General features: G+C 36.4%; 1 protein-coding gene and 2 non-coding genes across 3 annotated transcripts; all 3 read right to left on the bottom strand.

Annotated features, from left to right (window-relative positions):
• Nucleotides 1-10,546: 10,546 nt before the first annotated feature.
• Nucleotides 10,547-10,618, bottom strand: TRNAH-GUG (transfer RNA histidin (anticodon GUG)). Its single transcript has one exon. It is a non-coding gene; the product is annotated as a tRNA-His (tRNA).
• Nucleotides 10,619-16,036: 5,418 nt separating this feature from the next.
• TRNAH-GUG (transfer RNA histidin (anticodon GUG)) lies at nucleotides 16,037-16,108 on the bottom strand. Its single transcript has one exon. It is a non-coding gene; the product is annotated as a tRNA-His (tRNA).
• An 8,705-nt stretch (nucleotides 16,109-24,813) lies between these two features.
• On the bottom strand, nucleotides 24,814-25,359 carry LOC149210866 (uncharacterized). Its single transcript, XM_089399124.1, has one exon. It carries the CDS (start codon nucleotides 25,357-25,359, stop codon nucleotides 24,814-24,816), a length of 546 nt encoding a protein of 181 aa, XP_089255250.1.
• Nucleotides 25,360-26,229: the final 870 nt, after the last annotated feature.

The following is a 26,229-nucleotide window of genomic DNA, read 5'->3' as shown; positions in this document are numbered from 1 at the left end:
TAAATCTAAAAAATGCCTGATCTAATCAAGTGCAAATGCAATGGTGTAATTTTTGTTATGAACTAGAATGTTTTTTTGATCTAATGCAAATGGAACCAACTCTATTGAAGCTCATTATCATGCTCTAAAAAATAGCATAAATTTATTGTTCTTTGCTAAAAAGGAGGTCCAACAATCTAGATTTGGGAATAAGAAGACTAATCCAAGAAGCTCAATGATTACTATGAACTTCCAAAGATTTTCCAATGATGAAATAATGCTTGTGATCCTGCAAAAGAACTTACATCAACCATTTAACTCAATCCTACAACAAGAAATCATTAATACTAAATGCAGAAGTAGAAAGAAATAAAAACAAGAGATGCATGTGAATAAGAAGTGAAAAGAATGAAAGAAAATTATACAAAAGGGCTCTAAGGCTCTTGGGATGGCCAAGCCCAAGGAAACACATAGAAATATGGAGGAGAACAAGATTTAGAAGCTGAACATGACACCAATATTCATTATTTTCATCAATAGAATTGCATCCCTGCAAGAAAATACAATGGAGCTGCAAAAATATGAGTTCTCTCCACAAGAACACTAATGAAAATCTCTCCCTAGAGGTAAATTAGAATTGGTACTTATACAAAATTATTAAGAATCATTCCCCATGAATAGAGGAAGCTTTCCCCACCAAAATCCCTTGATTAGTGGATTTGGTCCCCAATACTAGGAATCTGCATTAAATCGCAGGGAACACATTCCTAGATTTTCTCAATCATTGGAGTTCCACAATCTGTGCCATAATTCCATAATATCTTGTTGATTTATTATTTATTATTGATCCTCCTGTAGTAGGGAACAAGTCCCTAAATTATCTCCTCCAAATCTTCATAATCTGCCCAATATTCTCATTATATTCCACAAAAATAAATAATATTAGGCACAAATATGCAATTATTCATAAACCTTCCTAATGAATATATTAAAGTTAAAAACACATTATCAAATGTAGAAAGAGAGGTTTAATGTGATGAAGGATGGTCATAGGCCTTAAATTAATGCTTAATTTATGTCTAGTTTAGAGGCCCATCACTTCACTGAAGAGCACCAGCTCTGATACCAATTGTTGGAAACTAAATCACCACTAAGAGGGAGTAGAAGGGTGAATCAGTAGTGAGAGAACTTATATCATTTTTGTTTTTCCACAATATCAAATATCCATGCACATTCACAACATTAGCTTAACTGACTATGAAAGTAGCAATAAAATGAAAGAATAATAACCATGGAAATCATCGACACAAATAATCACACATGAAGACACAAGTATTTCTAGTGGAAACCCTTTCGGGAGAAAACTACCCTACTGCTGCTGCACTGCTCAATTCTTCCATTAATCTGCTGAACAAATTTTACATGGATTAGCTTACAACCATAAGTTGGAAGACTCATCTTCCTTCACAGTATGTTGACACCTATCAGATAGGAAATCCATTTCTCTCAGGGATCTATGAACTACCATCTGCTGAAGGCCGCCACGATCAACGATCCTCACCCAACTACCGTTGGACCATCTAACTCCGATTGGATGGAGAAATCTATTCCATCTACTGAATCCACCAAGTCATTATTTACTTTGAAGCCTCTGTGCCTTCACTTCCTCCATGTGAATCTTGTTTCATAAATATTTCATACTAGGTTCTCAATTCGCTCAACTTGAGCAACCTAACAACTCCATCTTTTTGCTCATCAAATATGAATAATTTTTTTTTCTTGGAGAGGGTTATTTCTTCTCTTCTACTCACTACAATCTCTGCTCTCTACTACCAATTCTCCTCCACTCTACAACACAAATCATCAATGAATTTTGGATACTCAATTATGATATATCTTTGCAATATAGTGTGAGTAGTTGCAACAATCTCTACTCGGTCACAACGCCCCCACAATAACATGCACTCACACTCTCAAAAGAACCAACCAAATAGACTCAAATCCTTCCTCTATTTAGCATTTTTCTATGTTGAGTATCTTAGTAAATGCTATAGGTTATGGGCCACTCAACAATTCTTTTCAGACACTTCATATTTGGTTGAGATAGGATTCTTGACCAAATCAAGCCACTTACTCCACTAGCTTTTTGATATCTTCAACCTTAATCAACTTATAGAGGCCCCACAGGCTTTTCCGACCATACGTCAAAAAGTTTCGACCACGAACATCACCACAATAGAAAAATTAGGTGAATAGTGTGAGGAATGTGTAGAAAAACTCGTGAAATCTTCTGATCGCACCAATAGGCCTGCAAAAGATTGAATAGAGATTCTGGTAGTTTGCATGGGCATGCCTCCAAGTAACTGGAGCTTTTTAGTCACTCCCATGATCCATTATCCATGCATCTGGGGAAGAGGATGAAGGAAAACATGTTTGCCTTAACCCAGAATCTGCCCAAACTTCTTCCAGAGCTTGACAAGCCTTTGTAGGACCTCTAGAAGTCATTGACACCTATGAAACACTTCACCAAATCACTATAACATCACTATCATCACTATAACATCACTATAAGACACTTGTAGGTCCTCTCCAAGCCCAATATATAACATCATCAACATGAGAGACCTAGCTAGAACATGGCAAACTAATCACAAGGCTACTCAACTCTAACTCCTGTAGCAACCACCAATATCTGTATGCAACAACATGATCAAGAGGATCATCACATCTCTAAGCTAATCCAAGCTAGTATACATGCCAAGGACCATACACAATTCAATCATCTATACCTAAACCATACACAAGTCGTTTGTAGCCACACATACACATGCATAACCAACTCACCTGCAACCCAAGCAACCCAATTGACATCAATGCCAACCAAAAACACATCTACAACACTACAACACACATCAATTCCAACACATTGACTTGGATCCAATGATGTAATTACAAAGACATTTCCACAGTCAAATGCCATCTATATTTTCTTCAAGTTGATAACCACTTGGTTATCAAATTCCCAGTAGATCCCCAATAAGGCTAGGTAGATTAATATCATTAACAATATTGATCGCCTCAAAGTCTGCCATGCTAGTGACTTTATTGATGTTGACCTCCACATTGGATAATATACTAATAATAAAAATCTTATACTAATTAGCCAATTGGAGTTGAATGGGAGACCAGGTCAATTTAGGCCTCCCCATCATATCCCATGTCTTCTTTAGTAAAATATTCACATCTGAACCCAAATCCAAAATAATATTGTCCATTTCGTAGGCTCCTACCTAGGCACCAAACTTGAATTTTTAGTAGGTTCTCTTCTTTTGCATGACCTAGTTAACTACATGCCTTGGTACCTGTGTTGCTTCCTTCTGTGGTACCTTCATGCACTAGTTTATTATCTTACACAACCTTTATAGGGATCCATCATCCTATATCAGATCCATGAAAATTTTCAAAAATACATGAATCAACTTATCTCCACCTTTTGAACTCTTCTCAGTTGTCTTGTCAAAAATTCAAGGCATATCATACATAGGGATATCCTCAAGAGAAAGCCAATTTGTCACAATCAATTTATGTGCTTCTTTGTATGTATTTTTCTCTCTATGAGGATTAAATCTTGGAGGTGGGTTTACAACCTTTTTCACCTATAGCTGACTAGTGCCAACTGGATTCATGACATCTACATTAGTCTTGGTTCCTTCACACACCACCACCTTTACCTTTGACTAATATTTGCACAATTCGGCTATCACCTTCTATAGGTTCTGCCCCTTCTTCTCTTGAAGCTTCACCAACAATTGTGGGTAGTCCTTTATTGCATGGTTGAGAGCTTGACAATATGTACAGGTTGAGTGCAGATTAGGACAATCTCTTGTGAGATCTATAAGCTGGATGAAATTGTAACATAGAATCTTTCCTCTTCCACTTTTAAAGGCTCCTTGTCCTTTTCATGGAATCGCAAATCCTCTTGGTCCTCTCCCCATTGCACCTTGGTGTATGCTAGGTTGATTGTAGTTTCGTGATGACCTGTCTTAACCCTCCTATAATTTATATGCATCCAGAGTGCGGTCGTGCATCAACTCCAACACCTTGCAATGGTGGAGAGTGTGATTTCGCATCAACTCCAAAACCCTGCAATGGTGGATATCATGACCAACCAATTTGAAAAATTTTAAAGATAGAATTCTCACAAAAGATGCATACTTCTGCATCAAACAAAAAGTTGTGGGCATATGACCCCATGGTCTACGGACCTCACACCATAAGCCTCTTCGTTGTGCCATGGGGTTGGAAACACCTAGCACCATGTACTCGTTCAACATGGGACACTCGTTTTTGTGGTAGCCTTCTACACAACAAATAGTGCACCAAAATTAAGTGCATTTTGCTTTTCCCTTCGCCAAGTCTTACAACTATGTAGTGAGCGCAACCATCTACGATTGAAGTTGCTATATCTCAAAATTATCCCCCACCACTATAACTATTGGAGATGCTTCTAGCTTCAACACTCTCTTTAGGGCCTTGGACTAAGTGTGGATGTCCTGCTAGGTCAATGGTACTCGAATATGTGGTAGAAATACTACATTGAACCATTCTTGTGTTGCTCATCAAGGATATCAAAAGCTAGTTTTCCCAACAGTGTTTTAAACCCTTGTTCATAGTCCCAATGGAATGATCTGGTCTCTACATAATATCCTTCAACTCAGTCATGCATTGAGAGGTAGGCTTAGTTTTTTGAAACTCTCTCAACAACACTTGCTTAATATCTTAAAATGTTCTTTGTTATGCTAGTGTCAAATTACTCTTGTACATCATGTACCACGCTAATGCACGATCCCTACATGTAGTTCCAAGCTGATTAATCTTGGAATTTTCATCTTGCACATTATTAGCATCCAAGACCATGTCACAAAAAATAGGTGTTGTTCAGGGTCCTAATTCCCAACACCATGAAACATTGTCAACTTCAAAGTATCTATCATTCTCTTTTGTCTACCACCTCTTACTGATGTTCCCCTAGATGTAACTATTATTTACTATGAACTGCCTCCTCCTATTTGAATCTGGCTACTAAACTAACTATGTTCGCTTCCTTAACTAACTATTGTATGAAATTAATTAGGAGAACTTACCTCTATGGAAATAAATGCGTGTTGGGTGGTGGGTTCGACATGGGACACACTCTAAGAAAGCTTATTGGGATGCATGGTTTCTACAAGTCTTAGTTAATGCTGCGACAACTCTCCTTCTTATTTTTCTATGCATAGTATGCCATTGAACGCTCACTCTGGGTTCCTCCAATATCCACCACTCTTTCTTCTTCCATGTCCTCTAGATGTCTTCCTTTCTATCCTCTGCTCTACTATTGGCATTGATTCCAACGTTTCTCCTCTAACAATACCTCCTCGAAATCTCGTACCTCTCCATAACACTCATTCTTCTAACACCAACACATCCTCCTTCTCTCACACAACTTTAGTAGGTTGACTTGGCATATTAGTTTCCTCATCATGTTCAAGGATATCTCACACCACCTTCATTTTTTTCTTCCTTTTCCTCCTGCATCATAGCCCTGCCTCTTTAAATTACACCCTCACTATCCCTCAACTCACCTTGAGTGCAAGAGGGGTCTAGCTGCTCATGGTGTCAGACTACATCTTCAATATGCCTTTGTCACACAACAAAATCTTCATGAATTTCAACAATGTTGAGATAAAGTGTCCTCGGGGACCTCTCTCAAAAATTGGTGTTGAGTGGTTGTATAGGAAATAATGGATTCAATGGCGAATTTTGTGATATACCCACCAATCATGCTTTCCATCCAAAATTTGACAACCCGCATGATATGGTTATTGTTATGAAACCAGCTCACAAAAAGATAGAAAAGAGAGATCCACGCCTAAGAATTCAGCCTCTTCGAGGGGGCAACCTCCTTTACATTACATAAATGAACAATTCTTGGATGATACAAATGAAAATACCTCCTTTCTATATATAGGAGTCTAAGTGGTCCCAATACAATCAAATCCTACATAACAGTAACAATGGTGGGCTTCTATGGGCACTACATGGGTACATCAATATAATAAGTGGGTTATACTAATAACAATAAGGGGTTGCACTAGTAGTATAGGGGCCTAACATGCCCCTCTCCTTCAAAAAGCGTTGTCCTCAACGCTTGAGTAGTTCTTGATGCTTCTATATAAAATTATTGTCCTCCCATGTGGAATATTCAATGGGTAAGTTCTTCCACTTGATGAGATACTCTGAAATTGATCGATTTCGTAGCTGTCTGGTTCTTGTTTCTGTGACTGCTCCAGGTTCCAATATGATTTTTCCTTCCTCTTCAATTTCTGGCAATATTGCTTGAATTGGGATCTTTTGCAACTTTTGAATAAGTGGCCATACTTCTTCGTTCTTCTTCCATTCATCCGTTGCTTTGTTTATCCAATTTGGTTGGATAATATAAATAGCACAAAACAATGCTTCCACATCCTCATCCTTGAAGCGTCTTCCCATTCGGTAAGCTCGCCATTTTTTAAGTGCATGTAGTATTGCCAACATTTCCTTCTCATAAATAGCTTTCTTGAGATGTAGCAGTAAAAATACCCAATCACTCACATCAAAACATTTTTCACTACGATGTTGATCTACCTGTTGTTTCATTTGATTTTGCACCGAAGTGGCGTTATCCTTTAAAAGTTGGAGAACTTGTTGTTGATGCTCGATATGATCTTTCTCTACTTGAACCTTTTTCTTCTTGATATGTCCTTCCATCTTTTGAGGAGTGGTAATTTCTTCCAGTCCTTTACAAGATATGGTCGGATTCATTTCTTGATGCTCGATGTGATCTTTCACTTCTTGAACATTTTTCTTCTTGATGTGTCCTTCTATCTTGATAGTTTGAGGAGTGGTAATTTCATCCATTGAATTACAAGATATGGTTGGATTCATTTCTTCTTTCTCGATGTGATATTTCACTTCTTGCACCTTTTTCTTCTTGATATGTCCTTCTATCTTGAGAGTTTGAGGAGTGGTAATTCTTGCCAATGCTTTACAAGATATGGTCTAATTCATTTCTTCTTTCTCTGGGGTGGTGTCCTGACGTATATCCTCTTCTTTTGATGTTTCTTGATCCTTTTCTTCCTCCTCTTCATATTCTATGTAAAATAATTTCTTCTCAGCACACCTATGACCTTTAGTGCATTTGCTATCACAATTGTAACAAAGCCCTTTTTCTCTTTTTTCTTCCAATTGTTGTGGTGTAACCCTTGTAGGTTGTGGAAGGCTGGGAGAAACAACACTTCCATCTTTATAGTTGTGAGGGGTATGCTTCCTTGTTTCCATAAGTTTGCTTTCCATTATGTCACAAAGCCCTTTTACTCTTTCCAATTGTTGTGGTGTTGCTCTAAAGAAGGTGTTGCTCTTTATATCCTCATAATGTGCTATCATTTCCTCCGTGAAAATTGACCACGTAACAAGTTTTTTACGAGAACAAAGCCCTTTGTACCATAAAAATTGATCTGGTTCTAAATATGAAGATGCAATACATACCTTTTGTAACAGTTGTACACCATGTATATCAAAATATTGCTCCATCTGAAGTATCCAATTTATCGGATCCTTGCCATCAAACTTCCTCATCTTGCTTTTTCTTGATTTTAGGAGCTCTCGACTGTAACTCTGTACTTTCGGATCTTTAAGTTCTAAAATTGTGACCTGTAGCAGCCCTCTGTGTCCTCTTTCCAATGCCACAAGTCTGATCCAAATTGGATTCTCCAAGAAAACGTTATGCACAATCTCCCGCAATGACCTGATTATAGACTAGTTCAGTAGAGCGAACTTGTATGAAGTGCCACGTGTCACTGTTTCAACCTTTGACTCTGAAAAATATATAAACAGAAACTACAGTCCGTCCTCTTTCTGTACCTTCTTACGAAATTTCAATCCGATGCTCAGAAAGAAAGTTATGACGATTTTTCCCAAGTCACCTGTTTTGAGTGTAATTCAGGAGTCTGCAAAAAGACCAACTTTCGCAGATCATATCTCCGAAAATATCACACGAAAAGATCTGAAATTCGGACCCAAGGTTCAGCGCCAATTCTTCTCAAATGGGTTTTTTTTACGACTTCTGAAACATCACAAAAACAAATTTATAGCGAAAATGCCACAATGACCTGTTTGGAGCAGCGAAACCCTAGAATCCAAAGCTCCGATACCAAATGTTATGAAACCAGCTCACAAAAAGATAGAAAAGAGAGATCCACGCCTAATAATTCAGCCTCTTCGAGGGGGCAACCTCCTTTACATTACATAAATGAACAATTCTTGGATGATACAAATGAAAATACCTCCTTTCTATATATAGGAGTCTAAGTGGTCCCAATACAATCAAAGCCTACATAACAGTAACAATGGTGGGCTTCTATGGGCACTACATGGGTACATCAATATAATAAGTGGGTTATACTAATAACAATAAGGGGTTGCACTAGTAGTATAGGGGCCTAACTAGTAGTATAGCCCTGCCTCTTTAAATTACACCCTCACTATCCCTCAACTCACCTTGAGTGCAAGAGGGGTCTAGCTGCTCATGGTGTCAGACTACATCTTCAATATGCCTTTGTCACACAACAAAATCTTCATGAATTTCAACAATGTTGAGATAAAGTGTCCTTGGGGACCTCTCTCAAAAATTGGTGTTGAGTGGTTGTATAGGAAATAATGGATTCAATGGCGAATTTTGTGATATACCCACCAATCATGCTTTCCATCCAAAATTTGACAACCCGCATGATATGGTTATCCACTCACTGGAGTCTCCAGACTTGTTCAAGGGTCTAATGCTTCTACTCATCCAACCTCTAGCGTACATTATGGCCATTCAACCTTCCAATCCACCCTGCAAGCACTTTAGGAAATTCACAAAAGAAAATCTCGTTGAGATCTTTAACGAATATATATTTCTCCAATCATTTTTCAACGCTAATCTTACGATTCCCAATTTCCCTTGTAGCTAATTCACATAGTTTAGTTTTGAAAAATCTACCAATTTCTTCCTTAGTGGAATTCCACACCCCCTTTGCTTCAATATCACAATCCAAACAATGGATCCATTTGTTGGCACTTTTAAATGTGTGTCCAACTTGGGTTTTTTGTGTGTGGCATGCTAAACGAAATCCCTAGTGGTATTGGCCCTTTTGGCAACACCTGTAAAACGAGTGAAGTCTCACCTGAGGCACCTTAATGGGAGCTACAAGAACTAGGTTTCTACAACTAAGAATGGAATGGGATTTCAATGGACACCGTTTTCTCACAAGATTCAGGGTCTCAAAACTTAGCCATCAAAATCAATCAAAATCAATCTTTATATTTAGGTGGACTATAAGTTTGAAAAACGTTTTGAAATCAATGTGATATTGTTTAATTTTTTAAAACAATTTTGAAATATAATTTAAAAGTTTTTTTATTTAGTTAAAAGTTTTGCTCCTTTTTTTTTAATATAAAGTAAATAGGTTAATTAATTAAATAGGTTTAGTAATAATGATTTTTTTTCATGGATTACTAATGAGTTATTTAAGGTAGTATGGTTTTTTAATTACACGCGTGAATTAATTTATATTCTTTGAAAATAACAAAAAAATAATCATTTTTATTATTAATTTGACTACTTAGTTATTACAAATTTTCATACTAAATATGTTTTTTTTAATATAAAAAAATAGATTAATGATTCAAAACTAAGAAATATTTAAATGCCTTTCGAATTAATAATATTATTAGAATTTGGTCAAGGTAATTAATCCAAAAAACATCTATCTACATTATGGATCCCAAAAATCTTAAATCAAACATAAAAAATATTTGTTAATAAAAAACAATTATCCTTAGTTCTTATTAAATAACAATAATGAATCAATTTACATTCATAAATAACAACAAAAAAATAAACCAAAAATAATTATGCTGTTGTTACTTTAGCTACTAAGTTATTCCAAGTTTTCCTACCATTCAAGTAAAAACAACAACACTTCAAACATATTTCAATCTATAAAAAAATTATCTAAAATATTATATCATATCCTCAGACATAAACTGTAGACAAACAGTTTTCTAGGAGGTAAAGAAGAGATGACCTCATATATAACTCAGTCAAGTGGAGAACAACAGTTTACAAGATATTTAAACCAACCTACTTACCTGTTTTAATCCTCTCCCGCTTCTATAGTTCGTTTTCTACAATATCTTACCACAAGGAAAAAATAATATCTGCAATCAGAAATCTAGATTCCCCTCCAACTCTGGAATTTCCTACAGTAATCACTTTTTCCTTCCACATCCAAAATTTCCTGCAGTACTAGTATATAATCAGTTACTCTGAACCTGAACAATGTCGATAAAGTACTAGTATATAATCAAATACTCTGAACCTGAACAGTGTCGATAAATTCAAAAAGAGAGGTATAACCATATACCAAATTTTCTGAACCAGAACAATGTCGATAAATTCTCTGTACCAGAAACTTTTGAAAGATGACAAAATGTAGATTTTAGATGTGGCTGCTGGGATTCGAGCCCAGGTCTCCACGGCCACAACGTGGAATTCTCACCACTAAACTACAGCCACGACATGCCCCAACAATACGAATATTCGGAACTCTTAGACTTCTTCAGGGTGGGACCTACTTATACCGAGTTCTTACACCGAGTCGCCTCGAATTTTAACTCTGCAGGAATGGGAGAAGCCTGCATCTAAAACTTTCTTACATAATGACAACCATGCCTTCAACATGGCTCCAATCCTGTGCAGAAATAATTTTCGGTCAATTCAATCTGTTGCCTACAAAATAATAAATGTTTACACCCTACAATTCCGAGGAGGAGAAACCATAAAAACCCATTTGTGCTTTTTCTTGTATTGGTAAACAAAGAAAAGGTAATTGTGAAGTCATATAATATGGCCCGCTTCGTTACTGTCCAAATCAGGTAAGCTTGTTCCCTATCTTTTCTTGCATGACAAGATTTCTTCAATGTTTCCTCAAGTAATATTTCAGCCAGTCAAGGCATACATCATTAAGTAAAACTGACTCCAACAAGGGTCCTCCATCTTTTGCTGAAGCTTCAGTCAATGAAATACCACAACAAGGTCCAAGATTTATAGGCATCTTGCAAGAGTGAAACCCTGTCTCCTTATTCACCATATTCGCTGATAGCAACCAACCAGTGATGGCTACCCATTTGACATATGAGTTATGATAGGTTTTTGCCATTGTTTAAAAAATTCTAGGCACTCCTTAAATTTTTACCTTTTGAAAGCTATATATTATATTAGTTCTCCTCTAACCATCTTATTACTATTTTTTATCTAAATATAAACCAAAAGGTAATCTCATTCTTTGAGGAAATCATATGAGAAAGTGCATTCAACTTACCTTGACATTTTTGAAAGGCATAGTCTAAGTAATAGATGAAACAATTTTTTTGTCTAAATCCGACCATACATTTTTTTAAGGAGATTTTGATTTTTTGTTATTTAAAATACACGTTTGAATCCATAAATGGATTCAACACCCTAAAAAACCCCTTAGGCACTAGATCTTTGCAAATTAGACAACTTAAACTTATCACTTTTGAAAATATGTACCATATTTTGAAGAAAAATTACCAAAAAAATACTTCAAAATACATCAAATAATTTTTTTTGCATGTAACAGATTAGTTCCACATTTTAAGTCATTATAAAGAGAATAGTGAAATTAATTTTCATTAATATTGTTTTACAATATTTTCAATAATTTCATATATATAAAACAAAATAGAGAATATTGATTTAATGAATTATCAAACTATCTTTATGATAATTAGTTGAATTAAGCAATTCTATAAATTAGTTTAAAAAATTGAATGTTATAAGTTCTAAATAAGATATTTGGAAGCAAAGAGCCACAGAGCAGCACGATTTTTAGAGCAACAACTAGGGTTTGATACATATAGCTTCTAGAGGGGCAGGGAGCAGGGATCCCTCCTATCAGAATGTGGTCATGTAGAAAGGGAAGGGGATCAGGATGGGTTTTGGGGTGTATGAAATTGGTATGTCAGATAATTTCCATGGGTCAGGAGAAGTAGGTGGTAAAGGACAAAGAACAAATGAATACAGGGGCCGAACAGGGAAGTAGGTGGACCAACAACAACAACATAAGCCAAAAGGGTCCATAGGGCCATGTAAGCCAAAAACAACGGTAATCCCAATGAAATTGATCATCGATCCCGAGACCCAAGCCTTTAGGGAAAGAATGAGGTCATATGTCATCATATGAAAATTCATGGGTCTTTGGCCCATAGAAAAAGCTTTGTGCGATTGGATCAAACATCAATGGAAACGAAGGGGATAAATTGAACTACACCTAAGGTCAAAAGGCTTCTCACGGCGGTATTTTCCAATATGGAAGACCAAGATTGAATTTTTGATGGTGGTCCTTATTTCTTTGCTTCGGTTGGTTTGTATAAGAGGCCATGGATGGAGAACTTCACCCTGGAGAAGGAAACCTTTACATGCGTCCCAGTTTGGGTTAGGTTGTATTCCCTTCCCTTGGACTATTGGCTTCCTACAACCTTAAATTTGATAGGATATTCTCTTGGTAAATTCATTAAAATATCATAAACAAATTTACAAGGTAGATATACAGCATACACAAAAATCTATGTTGAAATGGATGTCTCAGAGGCCCTACCAGAAGCCATCAAGCTAGAGTTCCATGACAAATTCTGGTTACAATTGGTGGACTATGAAAAAATCCCTTTCAGATGTAGAAGGTGCCATGAACATGGCCACTTGATAAGGGAATTCCCCCTAAGAAAATTTGAAGAGTAGAACAAAGAGATAGGCCGAAAGGATGCAGAGGGTTTTGTTAGACCCACCCTGAGGGGAAGATCTAATAGAAGACAAAAACAATGAAATCAAGGAAAGAAATCTCATACAAATAGCTTTGAAGTTCTAGTCGAGGAAACCCTAGAGGGACAAGGGGGGGAAGAAGAGGATAGTGAGGAGAAAGGAGAAGGGAGAGAGGAAGAAATGGGACAACCGATCAAGGACTATGAAATACAAGGAGATGTCCCAAATCTATAAAAATATTTTGAGGGAGATGCGAAAATGACCCCAAGCGAAGTAAGAATGGAGGATCCAGAATTGCAGGAGATAATCGAGTGGGAAGGAATTGACCTCCAAGATATAGTGGAACAGACAAAGAAACAAGGAATAAAGGCAATCAACATGGATCAAATGGAAAAAATTCAATATTTATACCTAATGAGAGAAGAGACAAGATTACGGGGGAAGAAAATACCGCATCCAGAAAAAAATAGTGGGATCCCAAAAGGGAGCTCAACTAGGAGTGAAAGAAATATGATCTCATACGGTTCTAGTGCCACAGTAGAGCCAACGGAAAAGAGGGAGAAAGTCGAACAATGTAGCCCTCAAGGAGCTGGGAGCTATGTTAATAAACTCAGGTAATATGAGAGCTCTAGGCTCGCCCTCCCTAAACCATAGTTAAATCATGAAAATTTTACAATGGAATATAAGAGGCATCAGTAGCCTTAGAAAACAAAGGATGTTAAAGAAAAATATTTAAATGGAACAACCTGATATCTTTTTTCTACAAGAGCTGAAGTGCTTAGTAGAAAATTTAAAGGAGTTAAGTAGGAGACTAGGGAGAAGGTATGCCATAGTGGAAGTGGAATCGCAGGGCTCGGCAAGGGGAATAGCCATCTCTTGGAACACCCAATCTTTGATCCTACTGGATTCTGAAGCCAATAGATCATACTTATATGTAGAAATGTGGGTTATAGGAAACCCCTAGCACAATGGTGTTTATGAATTTTTATAGGCCTCAAATAATTAAGGAGAAGATCGAGATTTTGGAAGATATGAGGAGGATAAAGAGCAGGAAAGGGCTCTTACCTTGGGTTGTGGGGGGATACTTCAATATGATAACCTCTCTATTAGAGAAAAAAGGTGATCAAAGAAAAGTATACAAAGATTCTACAACATTTAACGAATTCATTGAGAGACCAACCTCATTGATATGGAAACTGCGAATGGATGCTTCACGTGGAGTAATAAGCAGGGAGGGAAACATCAAGTGGCATCCAGACCTGAAAATATTTTAATATCGAAAGATTTACTGATGAGAGGGGTATATGCACCAACAAATATCCTTCCCTGTGGCGTATCTGACCATTGGCCAGTGTTGTTAATGCTACAGTTGGTAGGTACTCCCAAAAATAGACCCTTTAGATTTGAATCCTTATGGTTAGAGCATTGTGCCTCCATGGAGAATATCGAATCATGGTGGGTGGAAAGGATCCCAGTCATAGGCTCGAAGATGTATGTCATACGAGCTAGATTAAACACATTAAGATGAAAATAAAGTAGTGGAATAAGATGGAATTTGGGGACATCTTTCAAGAGAAAAAGGAATTGGAACAAAAAATGGAAGCCCTGCAACAACGGGTGATGTCTGAGGGTTACTCAGAGGGAAGCAAATAATAGGAAATGGAATTACTAACGAAGTGGAAGGCGAGATGAAACCAAGAGGAAATCCTACGAAGATAAAAATCGCAAATGTTATGGCTTAGGGAGGGGGAGGAAAACACAAAATTCTTTCACCGGTCAAAAATCGAGCATAGGAACTCCAACAGAATCCTTAGAATAAAGGATGAGAGGGGGCAAACCTTTGAGGCTCACCAAGACATTGAGGAGGTCATGTTCCAGCACTTCCAAAAGATAGCTGAAGAGCCCCAGGTAGAGAGAGGAGAATATATTCAAAGGATTGTGAGGCATATCCCGAAGGTGCTCGCTGATGAGCACAACCAAAATTTAAACAAACTGATCTCCATGGAGGAAGTGGTTATGGTAGTGAATGAAATGGATAATGGGAAATCCCCTGGACCAGATGGATTTACCATAGACTTCTTCAAAGTCTGCTAGGAAATTGTCAAAAATGATATATACGAGGTGGTGGCTAACTCCCAAGAATCAACAACAATTCTCAAAGCTCTAAATTCGATGTTTATAGCCCTTATCCCCAAGGAAGAATCGGATAGTACCCCTGAAAAGTTCAGGGCTATAGCATTGTGCAACATTTTATATGAAATCATATCCACAGTAGTAGCTAATAGGTTGAAAACAATTCTTCCTTATCTGATCTCAGAGGAACAATCGGGTCAAGGTAATTAATCCAAAAAACATCTATTTACATTATGGATCCCAAAAATCTTAAATCAAACATAAGAAATATTTGTTAATAAAAAATATTATCCTTAATTTTTATTAAATAACAATAATGAATCAATTTAAATAGCAATAATGAATCAATTTACATTCATAAATAACAACGAAAAATAATTATCCTTTTGTTACTTTAGCTGCTAAGTTATTCCAAATTTTCCTACCATTCAAGTAAAAACAACAACACTTCAAACATATTTCAATCTATAAAAAATTATCTAAAATATTATATCATACCCTCAGAGATAAACTGTAGACAAACAGTTTTCTAGGAGGTAAAGAAGAGATGACCTCATATATAACTCAGTCAAGTGGAGAACATTGTCTGGCCCATCCACTGCCTTTTTTCATTGACAAATGGTCTGGAAAACAGTTTACAAGATATTTAAACCAACCTACTTACCTCTTTTAATCCTCTCTCGCTTCTATAGTTCGTTTTCTACAATATCTTACCACAAGGGAAAAATAATATCTGCAATCAGAAATCTAGATTCCCCTCCAACTCTGGAATTTCCTACAGTAATCACTTTTTCCTTCCACATCCAAAATTTCCTGCAGTACTAGTATATAATCAGTTACTCTGAACCTGAACAATGTCGATAAAGTACTAGCATATAATCAAATACTCTGAACCTGAATAATGTCGATAAATTCAAAAAGAGAGGTATAACCATATACCAGATTTTCTGAACCAGAACAATGTCGATAAATTCTCTGTACCAGAAACTTTTGAAAGATGACAAAATGTAAATTTTGAGATGTGGCTGCTGGGATTCGAGCCCAGGTCTCCACGGCCACAACGTGGAATTCTCACCACTAAACTACAGCCACGACATGCCCCATCACTGCGAATATTCAGAACTCTTAGACTTCTTGAGGGGTGGGACTTACTTATACCGAGTTCTGACACCGAGTCGCCTCGAATTTTAACTCTGCAGGAATGGGAGAAGCCTACATCTAAAACTTTCTTACATAATGACAACCATGCCTTCAACATGGCTCCAATCCTGTGCAGAAATAATTTTCGGTCAATTCAATCTGTTGCCTACAAAATAATAAATGTTTACACCCTACAATTCCGAGGAGGAGAAACCATGAAAACCCATTTGTGTTTTTTCCTGGAGTGGTAAACAAAGAAAAGGTAATCGTGAAATCATATAATACGGCCCGCTTCATTACTTTCCAAATCTGGTAAGCTTGTTCCCTATCTTTTCTTGCATGACAAGATTTCTTCAATGTTTCCTCAAGTAATATTTCAGCCAGTCAAGGCATACATCATTAAGTAAAACTGACTTCAGCAAGGGTCCTCCATCCTTTGCTGAAACTTCAGTCAATGAAATACCACAACATAGATACATCACACCTTTCGAATCCATTCAATATGAAAACAATTATATCATACTGCTGAAGTATTTTCTCTCGTAGTTAACAGATTATGAGATCGATTTTCTTTCATTCTCCAACTTGGTCTTTGCTTCAGTTTCTCTCAATGCCTTCAATGTTCCCTTCACACTTTAAAATGAATTCTTCTTAAGGCAAGGGGCGGTTTTGTGGTTTTTTGGAAGACGTAATTTATTTATAGTGTATTGTTTTGAAAGAGTTAGGTTGATGGGCGGGGAGTATGTCGATTTTTGGTTAAGAATTCATCTTCATGGGATGTAAGTAAATTAGTTAATGGTCCACGATTTATAGGCATCTTGTAAGAGTGAAACCCTGTCTCCTTATTGACCATATTCGCTGATAGCAACCAATGATGGTTACCCATTTGACATATGAGTTATGATAGGTTTTTCCATTGTTTAAAAAAATTCTAGGCACTCCTTAAATTGTTACCTTTTGAAAGCTATATATTATATTAGTTCTCCTCTAACCATTTTATTACTATTTTTTATCTAAATATGAACCAAAAGGTAATCTCATTCTTTGAAGAAATCATATGAGAAAGTGCATTGAACTTACCTTGACATTTTTGAAAGGCATAGTCTAAGTAATAGATGAAACAATTTTTTGTCTAAATCCGACCATACATTTTTTTAAGGAGATTTTGATTTTTTGTTATTTAAAATACACTTTTGAACCCATAAATGGATTCAACACCCTAAAAAACCCCTTAGGCACTAGATCTTTGCAAATTAGACAACTTAAACTTATCACTTTTGAAAATATGTACCATATTTTGAACAAAATTTACCAAAAAAAATACATCAAATAATTTTTTTTTGCATGTAACAAATTAGTTCCACATTTTAAGTCATTATAAATAGATTAGTTCAATTAATTTTCATTAATATTGTTTTACAATATTTTCAATAATTTCATATATATATAACAAAATAGAGAATATTGATTTAATGAATTATCAAACTATCTTTATGATAATTAGTTGAATTAAGCAATTCTATAAATTAGTTTAAAAATTTGAATGTTATAAGTTCTAAATAAGATATTTGGAAGCAAAGAGCCGCAGAGAAGCATGATTTTCAGAGCAGCAACAACTAGGGTTTGATACATATAGCTTCTATAGGGGGAGGGAGCAGGGATCCCTCCTATCAGAATGTGGTCATGTAGAAAGGGAAGGGGATCAAGATGGGTTTTGGGGTGTATGAAATTGGTATGTCAGAGAATGTCCATGGGTCAGCAGAAGTAGGTGGTAAAGGACAAAGAACAAATGAAGACAGGGGCCGAACAGGGAAGCAGGCAGACCAACAACAACAACATAAGTCAAAAGGTTCCATAGGGCCATGTAAGCCAAAAACAACGGTAATCCCAATGACATTGATCATCGATCCCGAGACCCAAGCCTTTAGGGAACGAATGAGGTCATATGTTGTCATATGAAAATTCATGGGTCTTTGGCCCATAGAAAAAGCTTTGTGCGATTGGATCAAACATCACTGGAAACTGAGGGGATAAATAGAACTACACCTAGGGTCAAAAGGCTTCTTCATGGTGGTATTTTCCAATATGGAAGACCAAGATTGAATTTTTAATGGTGGTCCTTCTTTCTTTGCTTCGGTTGGTTTGTACAAGAGGCCATGGATGGAGAACTTCACCCCGGAGAAGGAAACCTTTACACGCGTCCCAGTTTGGGTTAGGTTGTATTCCCTTCCCCTGGACTATTGGCTTCCTACAACTTTAAATTTGATAGGATATTCTCTCGGTAAATTCATTAAAATCTCATAAACAACTTTACAAGGTAGATATACAACATATGCAAAAATCTGTGTTGAAATGGATGTCTCAGAGGCCCTGCCAGAAACTATCAAGCTAGAGTTCCATGACAAATTATGGTTACAACTGGTGGACTATGAAAAAATCCCTTTCAGATGTAGAAGGTGCCATGAACATGGCCACTTGATAAGGGAATTCCCCCTAAGAAAATTGGAAGATTAGAACAAAGAGATAGGCTGAAAGGATGCAAAGGGTTTTGTTAGACCCACCCTGAGGGGAAGATCTAATAGAAGACAAAAAAAATGAAATCAAGGAAAGAAATCTCATACAAATAGCTTTGAAGTTCTAGTCGAGGAAACCCTAGAGGGACAAGGGGGGGAAGAAGAGGATAATGAGGAGAAAGGAGAAGGGAGAGAGGAAGAAATGGGACAACCGATCGAGGACTATGAAATACAAGGAGATATCCCAAATCTATAAAAATATTTTGAGGGAGATGCGAAAATGACCCCAAGAGAAGTAAGAACGGAGGATCCAGAATTGCAGGAGATAATCGAGGGAAGGAATTGACCTCCAAGATATAGTGGAACAAACAAAGAAACAAGGAATAAAGGCAATCAACGTGGATCAAATGGAAAAAATTCAATATTTATACCTAATGAGAGAAGAGACAAGATTACGGGGGAAGAAAATACCGCATCTAGAAAAAATAGTGGGATCTCAGAAGGGAGCTCAACTAGGAGTGAAAGAAATATGATCTCATATGGTTTTGGTGCCACAATAGAGCCAACGGAAAAGAGGGAGAAAGTCGAACAATGTAGCCCTCAAGGAGCTGGGAGCTATGTTAATAAACTCAGGTAATATGAGAGCTCTAGGCTCGCCCTCCCTAAACCATAGTTAAATCATGAAAATTTTATAATGGAATAAAACGCATCAGTAGCCTTAGAAAACAAAGGATGTTAAAGAAAAATATTCAAATGGAACAACCTGATATCTTTTTTCTACAAGAGCCGAAGTGCTTAGTAGAAAAATTAAAGGAGTTAAGTAGGAGACTAGGGAGAAGGTATGCCATAGTGGAAGTGGAATTGTAGGGCTCAGCAGGGGGAATAACCATCTCTTGGAACACCCAATCTTTGATCCTACTGGATTCTGAAGCCAATAGATCGTACTTATATGTAGAAATGTGGGTTATAGGAAACCCCTAGCACAATGGTGTTTATGAATTTTTGTAGGCCTCAGAGAATTGAGGAGAAGATCAAGATTTTAGAAGATATGAGGAGGAAGAAGAGCAGGAAAGGGCTCCTACCTTGGGTTGTGGGGGGATACTTCAATATGATAACCTCTCTATCAGAGAAAAAAGGTGGTCAAAGAAAAGTAATCAAAGATTCTGCAACATTTAACGAATTCATTGAGAGACCAACCTCATTGATATGGAAACTGTGAATGGATGCTTCACGTGGAGTAATAAGCAGGGAGGGAAACATCAAGTGGCATCCAGACCTAAAAAAAAATTAATATTGAAAGATTTACTGATGAGAGGGGTATATGCACCAACAAATATCCTTCCCCGTGGTGTATCTGACCATTGGCCAATGTTGTTAATGCTACAGTTGGTAGGTACTCCCAAAAATAGACCCTTTAGATTTGAATCCTTATGGTTAGAGCATCGTGCCTCCATGGAGATTATCGAAGCATGGTGGGTGGAAAGGATCCCAGTCATAGGCTCGAAGATGTATGTCCTACGAGCTAGATTAAAGATATTAAGATGAAACTAAAGTAGTGGAATAAGATGGAATTTGGGAACATCTTTCAAGAGAAAAAGGAATTGGAATAGAAAATGGAAGCCTTGCAACAATAGGTGATGTCTGAGGGTTACTCAAAGGGAAGCAAATAGTAGGAAATGGAATTACTAACGAAGTGGAAGGAGAGATAAAACCAAGAGGAAATCCTACTGAGACAAAAATCGCGAGTGTTATGGCTTAGGGAGGGGGAGGAAAACACAAAATTCTTTCACCGGCCAACAATCGAGCATAGGACCTCCAACAGAATCCTTAGAATAAAGGATGAGAGGGGGCAAACCTTTGAGGCTCACCAAGACATTGAGGAGGTCATGTTCCAGCACTTACAAAAGATAGTTGAAGAGCCCCAGGTAGAGATAGGAGAATATATTCAAAGGATTGTCAGGCATATCCCGAAGGTGCTCGCTGATGAGCACAACCAAAATTTAAACAAACCGATCTCCATGGAGGAAGTGGTTATGGTAGTGAATGAAATGGATAATGGGAAATCCCCTGGACCAGATGGATTTACTATAGAATTCTTCAAAGTCTGATAGGAAATTGTCAAAAATGATATATACGAGGTGGTGGCTGACTCCCAAGAATCAACAACAATTCTCAAAGCTCTAAATTCGACGTTTATAGCCCTTATCCCCAAGGAAGAATTGGCTAGTACCCCTGAAAAGTTCAGGCCTATAGCATTGTGCAATGTTTTATATAAAATCATATCCAAAGTAGTAGCTAATAGGTTGAAAACAATTCTTCCTTATCTGATCTTGGAGGAACAATCGGGTTTTGTGGAGGGGAGACAGATTTTGGACAATGTAATCCTAGCGCACAAGGTTTCTCACTTGCTGAAGACCTAGAAAAAGGTTGGTATGATATTGCAATTATATTTATCTAAATCCTATGATAAGATCAGTCGGGAATACATGGTAGTAGTGTTATGGGCTTTTGGGTTCAAAGATCATTGGACCTATTAGTTCATGGAAATGGTCTCATCCCCCAGCTATTCAATTCTTCTTAATGGAGCCCCATCTAAACCTTTCTTCCTGTCCAGAGGAATTCGCCAAGGGGACCCATTATCTCCCTTCCTGTTTATCTTAATGATGGAAGGAATTGGGAGGGCGATAGGAGCAGCTAAAATAGAAGATGATATTATAGGACTGAAGTTGTATGAGAATGCTCAGGCGACCACTCATCAACAATTTGTGGATGACACCATCCTGCATGGCATCCCTACGGTAAAGGAGGCCCACAATTTCAAAACCATTATGGATACCTTCATGAAGGAATCAGGTATGGAATTAAGTCAGTCAAAGTCAATGGTTTTCCATTTTAACACTCACATTTCTATCTAGAGAAATATTTCAGCTATCCTAGGATTTTTGTTTTAGTTTGTCGATTGGTTGGTTAGGCCAAATCATAGAAATAGGATAATAGGTAGGTATGTAGGTGGAAATCAGAATGTTAGATATTCACATAGACCTCCAATAAGTCGTAAATGGAGAAGTAGTAGTAGAAAAGATAATTTTGCAGATATGCCTAAGAGATTCCATAGGAAAAAAAACATATTGGCATGTCTGGCTAAGTTCTAGAACAAGGCTATATTTTACTACAGTTGATTTGTTTTCAAGTCTGACATACTAACAAACTATGATGTCTGGTTTCGAGTCTAACATACTAGCAAACTGTGATATAATTTTATGTTCTATCGTAATATAAAGTTTATAATCTAACTTTTATATATATATATATATATATATATATATATATATATATATATAACTTAATATTTAAGTTTAACTTTAATATTTTTATTATATATTTTATTTTATTTTTTCTTGAATTACCAATAAATTTTAAAACCAATCATTTATAGTAAGCACATAGAAAAATAGATTATATATTCACATTTATATTCACATATAAGTAGAAATTTTTGCATAATTTTTTTCTCAGCTCTAAAATATATAGATATATATAGTAATGATCCGTCATTCTGAAAAAAAAGTCAAAAAAAGTCTGCAAAAAGATGCTGGATATCTTTTCCTTTCAGACTCCTGTTGCGTTCTTTGATGGAGCTAAGTGCAACAATTGCTGTGTTTGCGGGTTCTTCATCGTAATAAATGACAGCCTTCACTATTCAATATCTTGGCATGGCGGTTTTGGCTCAAACTCTTTGGCGGAGGCTAGGGCTCTCACAGGGCTGCTCGCCTTTTGTGTCTTCTTAGGCATCCAGTCTATTTCAATCTTCGGTGACTCGAAATCGCTCATTGATCATGTAAATGGCTTGGGCCTCATAAACAGTCCACACCTCCTTGGATGGCTAAGCTGTATCATGTTCTTTCGAAACTCAATAAACCAGATTTCATTTCAGCATATTCCCCGTTCCGGGAATGCCCAGGCTGATATCCTCTCAAAGGATGGTCTTGGCATGCCGCCAAGTCTGTGCTCATTATCAGTCTTGCATGAAGGAATCTCTTTCCTCATTCAGGATTTCAATATCAATGGAATGTGACCCTTATCCATGGCAAGGCCTGCGAGCTCACTGAGCTTCTGTTCTATATGAATGTGTATTATGATGCATTCTTTTAGTTGTTTTGTTACTTCTGCGGCTGAATGTTTCTATATCAAATCTGATAAGTAGATATGGTTATGTTTCTGCGTTAGGTTTTGATGAACTGGAAAAATCTGTCCCTTTATATAGTATCTGTTTCTAGGCATCTCATTGCCCCCTAAAAAATGTTATGTATTGCAGATCTTTATATTTTCTTAATATAATTCCATGATGGTTTTTTTCCTCTGAAAAAAATGATCCGTCATTCCAAGAAACTTTACTTATAATATATTTTGAGTGAATAAATTTCAATTAATATATATATATATATATATATATATATATATGGGGTTTGTTTGACTTATGGAAATTTAAATCTTGAATTTTCTAATTTATATATTTGAATTTTAAATCTCATTTTATGATTTAAATAATTTTTATTATCCATTAAACTAGTAAATGCACTTCACTTAATTCAATTAATCTCCCTTTATATATCAGTTTATTAAAATTTAACAATCAAGAAAAAATCTATAACATAATTTTAATATTTTTAAAAAATTTAACATAAATTTTTTATTTAATCTATTTTTCATAATACATCTTCCATGCTAATGAATAATCATAATTAAAACTACTTGTCTATTATATTATGGGAAAGAATTCGAACCTTTATCAACCATGAATAAAGAATCTTGCAAATTTTGTATTTTTATTTTAGATGTGATTTATTTGAAAATAAAAAATTAAATTATATAAGAAAACAATAAATTATATGATATAGCTAATCACCTTTCTATAATGATTACTACTATGTCAAACAAGGTTGTATACTCCTTATTGACACTTGTTATGCAATCATATGATATAGCTAATCACCTTTCTATAATGATTACTACTATGTCAAACAAGGTTGTATACTCCTTATTGACACTTGTTATGCAATCAGTACTAGTGTGGACACATAGAGCTTATAGCTTAGGTACCAGCTTCGTCATAAGGAATACGAATCAAGCTGGGTGTTTCCATAACTATCCACATTGAATATGAAGAGGATATTAATGAGAAAAAAGACATAAACTAGCATTTGCACCAGATGTTGCAAAGAAAACGCCGTAAGGCAATAGGAAAGGAACTAGTACCTTGAAGTGTCTTGTAAAATCGATGCAATCTCTACACATCATTATAATGTTTCAAAATTATATGTTTACAATGTCCAAGATCATTCAATCAACTTTTATTACCATGACAACGAACAATATAAAGCCCTGGAAAATAGGCTAATGATCACCCTATGAGGACACAAACGAGAATGTTGAAGGTATTTTCCTTGGAAACAACTTTTGAAAGGTGCTAGATAATATCTACAATAAACATATGATAGATATTGTATAAAAATAAATATTGGAAACAAGTTACAATTCTAATCAAAATCAATGTATCTATCCATGTTTTTTTTTTATATAACGACTAAAGTCACGATAAGTCAAGTTGACCGTTAGGCATGGATCTCTTGATCTTGCACAAAATTTTGTATAAAATACCATAGATGTTGTAAGCCATTGTTGAGGGAGGGGACAGATGGCAAGAGGCACAAAAAATCTGATGGCTTCTTCAATGTCCCAAGCATTCTTGTAGGAAGCTGCATTGTGATGATCTCCATTATCCAATGATGTCCATGTGCTTCGACTACAAGAAAGTTAGAAGTGACCATCTTGACTATTGTGATAGCAGTAAGAATCCTCCAAATAAATATCCCACCAAAACTAATTACAAGGTCATCCCATCATAAAGAAATATATACATAATAACATATATTAAACAAGAGGGCATGGGTCCCAACATCACACCATACATAAATAGGAAGCAAAGTACCAGAGTACATTCAAGCAGCCTGAAAATTTTCACCACATATCTTGGTCCTTTGCCTTCTCTAGAAGGTATGATCTTTGAATGTCTTATTCATCTCTAATACATAACCAAAATCCACGCACTGGAGTTAGAAATAAGAACATGGTCACAATTCCCCCTCACCACCAACATTGATCTGTTTCCCAATTCCTTCCTCTCCAATGCTCAAATGAGGATGGGGATGCTGCAACCCTGACAGTGTCAAAGTTGGGTATGAGGTGCAGATCATCATATGCTTTTCTCTTTTGTGGATCAGACACAGTGTCATAAACCTGATTTATCTCAGAATAAAGGTCAGTGGTTGTCTCAAGCTGTTGTAGAGGCATGACATCAGGGTGGTATTTCAGTGCCAGTCTTTTGTATGCAACCCTGATATCATTGCAGGAGGCATGACAAGAGACACCCAAAAGAGCATAGTGATCATTTTTCCTCCTGAAAGTAATATCCCTCTTTTCTTTTGTTGCAAAACTGGCGCTGATGGTTCTGCCATTGAAGCTGTGAGAAGCCCTTAATACCACATTGCCAAGACTCAATTGATTACTTGAAAATGGGCTGCTTGTTGTACTTGTTGGGAATATCAATTCCCCGGTAATCAAAGGGGATTTGCCTTTGGGAGATGAGAGTGGGGAATTGATTGTGAGAGACCCAAGTATGGAAATCTTCATGATTAATTTCTGGTTTGGAAAATATGGAGACAAGGCTAATTGTATGTATGTTCTGATATCCAAACTTTTCTGCTTCCAGAATGAAAGGATTGGCTACCGTTTTTATGTAAAATCCATAATTCAGCATTTTCCTACATCTAAAAGTTTTTCAAACTGAAGCTCATGCACGTGCCTCATATGGGCATCTTTGCATTCATGCACCTATAATTCAATTCCATACTAGAAGAACTGATACAAAAAAGCTCATGGATATACTTGTTTGTATGCATACGACCATTGTTTGCATTCATACGCCTATAGTTCATTCCCAAACTTGAAGAACTGAAAAAGAAAACGTGCAACAACAAGTACTGAAACTTAGAATCAGTGTTGCGAACATCTCGATAACATCCTATTTTATCTCGAATTATGTATATGAGAAAAGTTTCAAGGTCTTGTGAATAAGGTAAGAAATTGTAATGGACAGAAATGCAAAAGCAATATTTATGGCCAAGCAAGTAAAATATGTGAAGCTATGCTTTTTTGGTCTCCCTGGAGAGTTGCTTTTGACATGTTACTATCAGTGCAGAGATTGCTATGACATTCTTGATAAATTTTTAAGGTCTCTTAGCTTGAAGTAGATCGATGTTTGCTAAATAGCTCATTCAATGATATAATAGAAGTGTATATGATTCACTCCAAGTTATCTAGCAATCCTCGATCTATTCTTCAAGCAAAGAGACCTCAAAGAAATACCAAGAATGTCCTAGCAATCTCTGCACTGCTAGTAACTCGACAAAGGAAAAAGTACAAAGGCAACTCTCTGGATAGACCAAAGATGCATAGCTTCAATTCTTTTAAATGCTTGTGCAAGAATGTATTGCTCATGGA

This window comes from Pinus tabuliformis, chromosome 1_2 (assembly GCF_031772625.1).
Source record: "Pinus tabuliformis cultivar Carrire ecotype Pingquan chromosome 1_2, CPIR1, whole genome shotgun sequence".
NCBI classification, from domain to species: domain Eukaryota; kingdom Viridiplantae; phylum Streptophyta; class Pinopsida; order Pinales; family Pinaceae; genus Pinus; species Pinus tabuliformis.
This window is presented reverse-complemented; position numbering and strand designations above follow the sequence as displayed.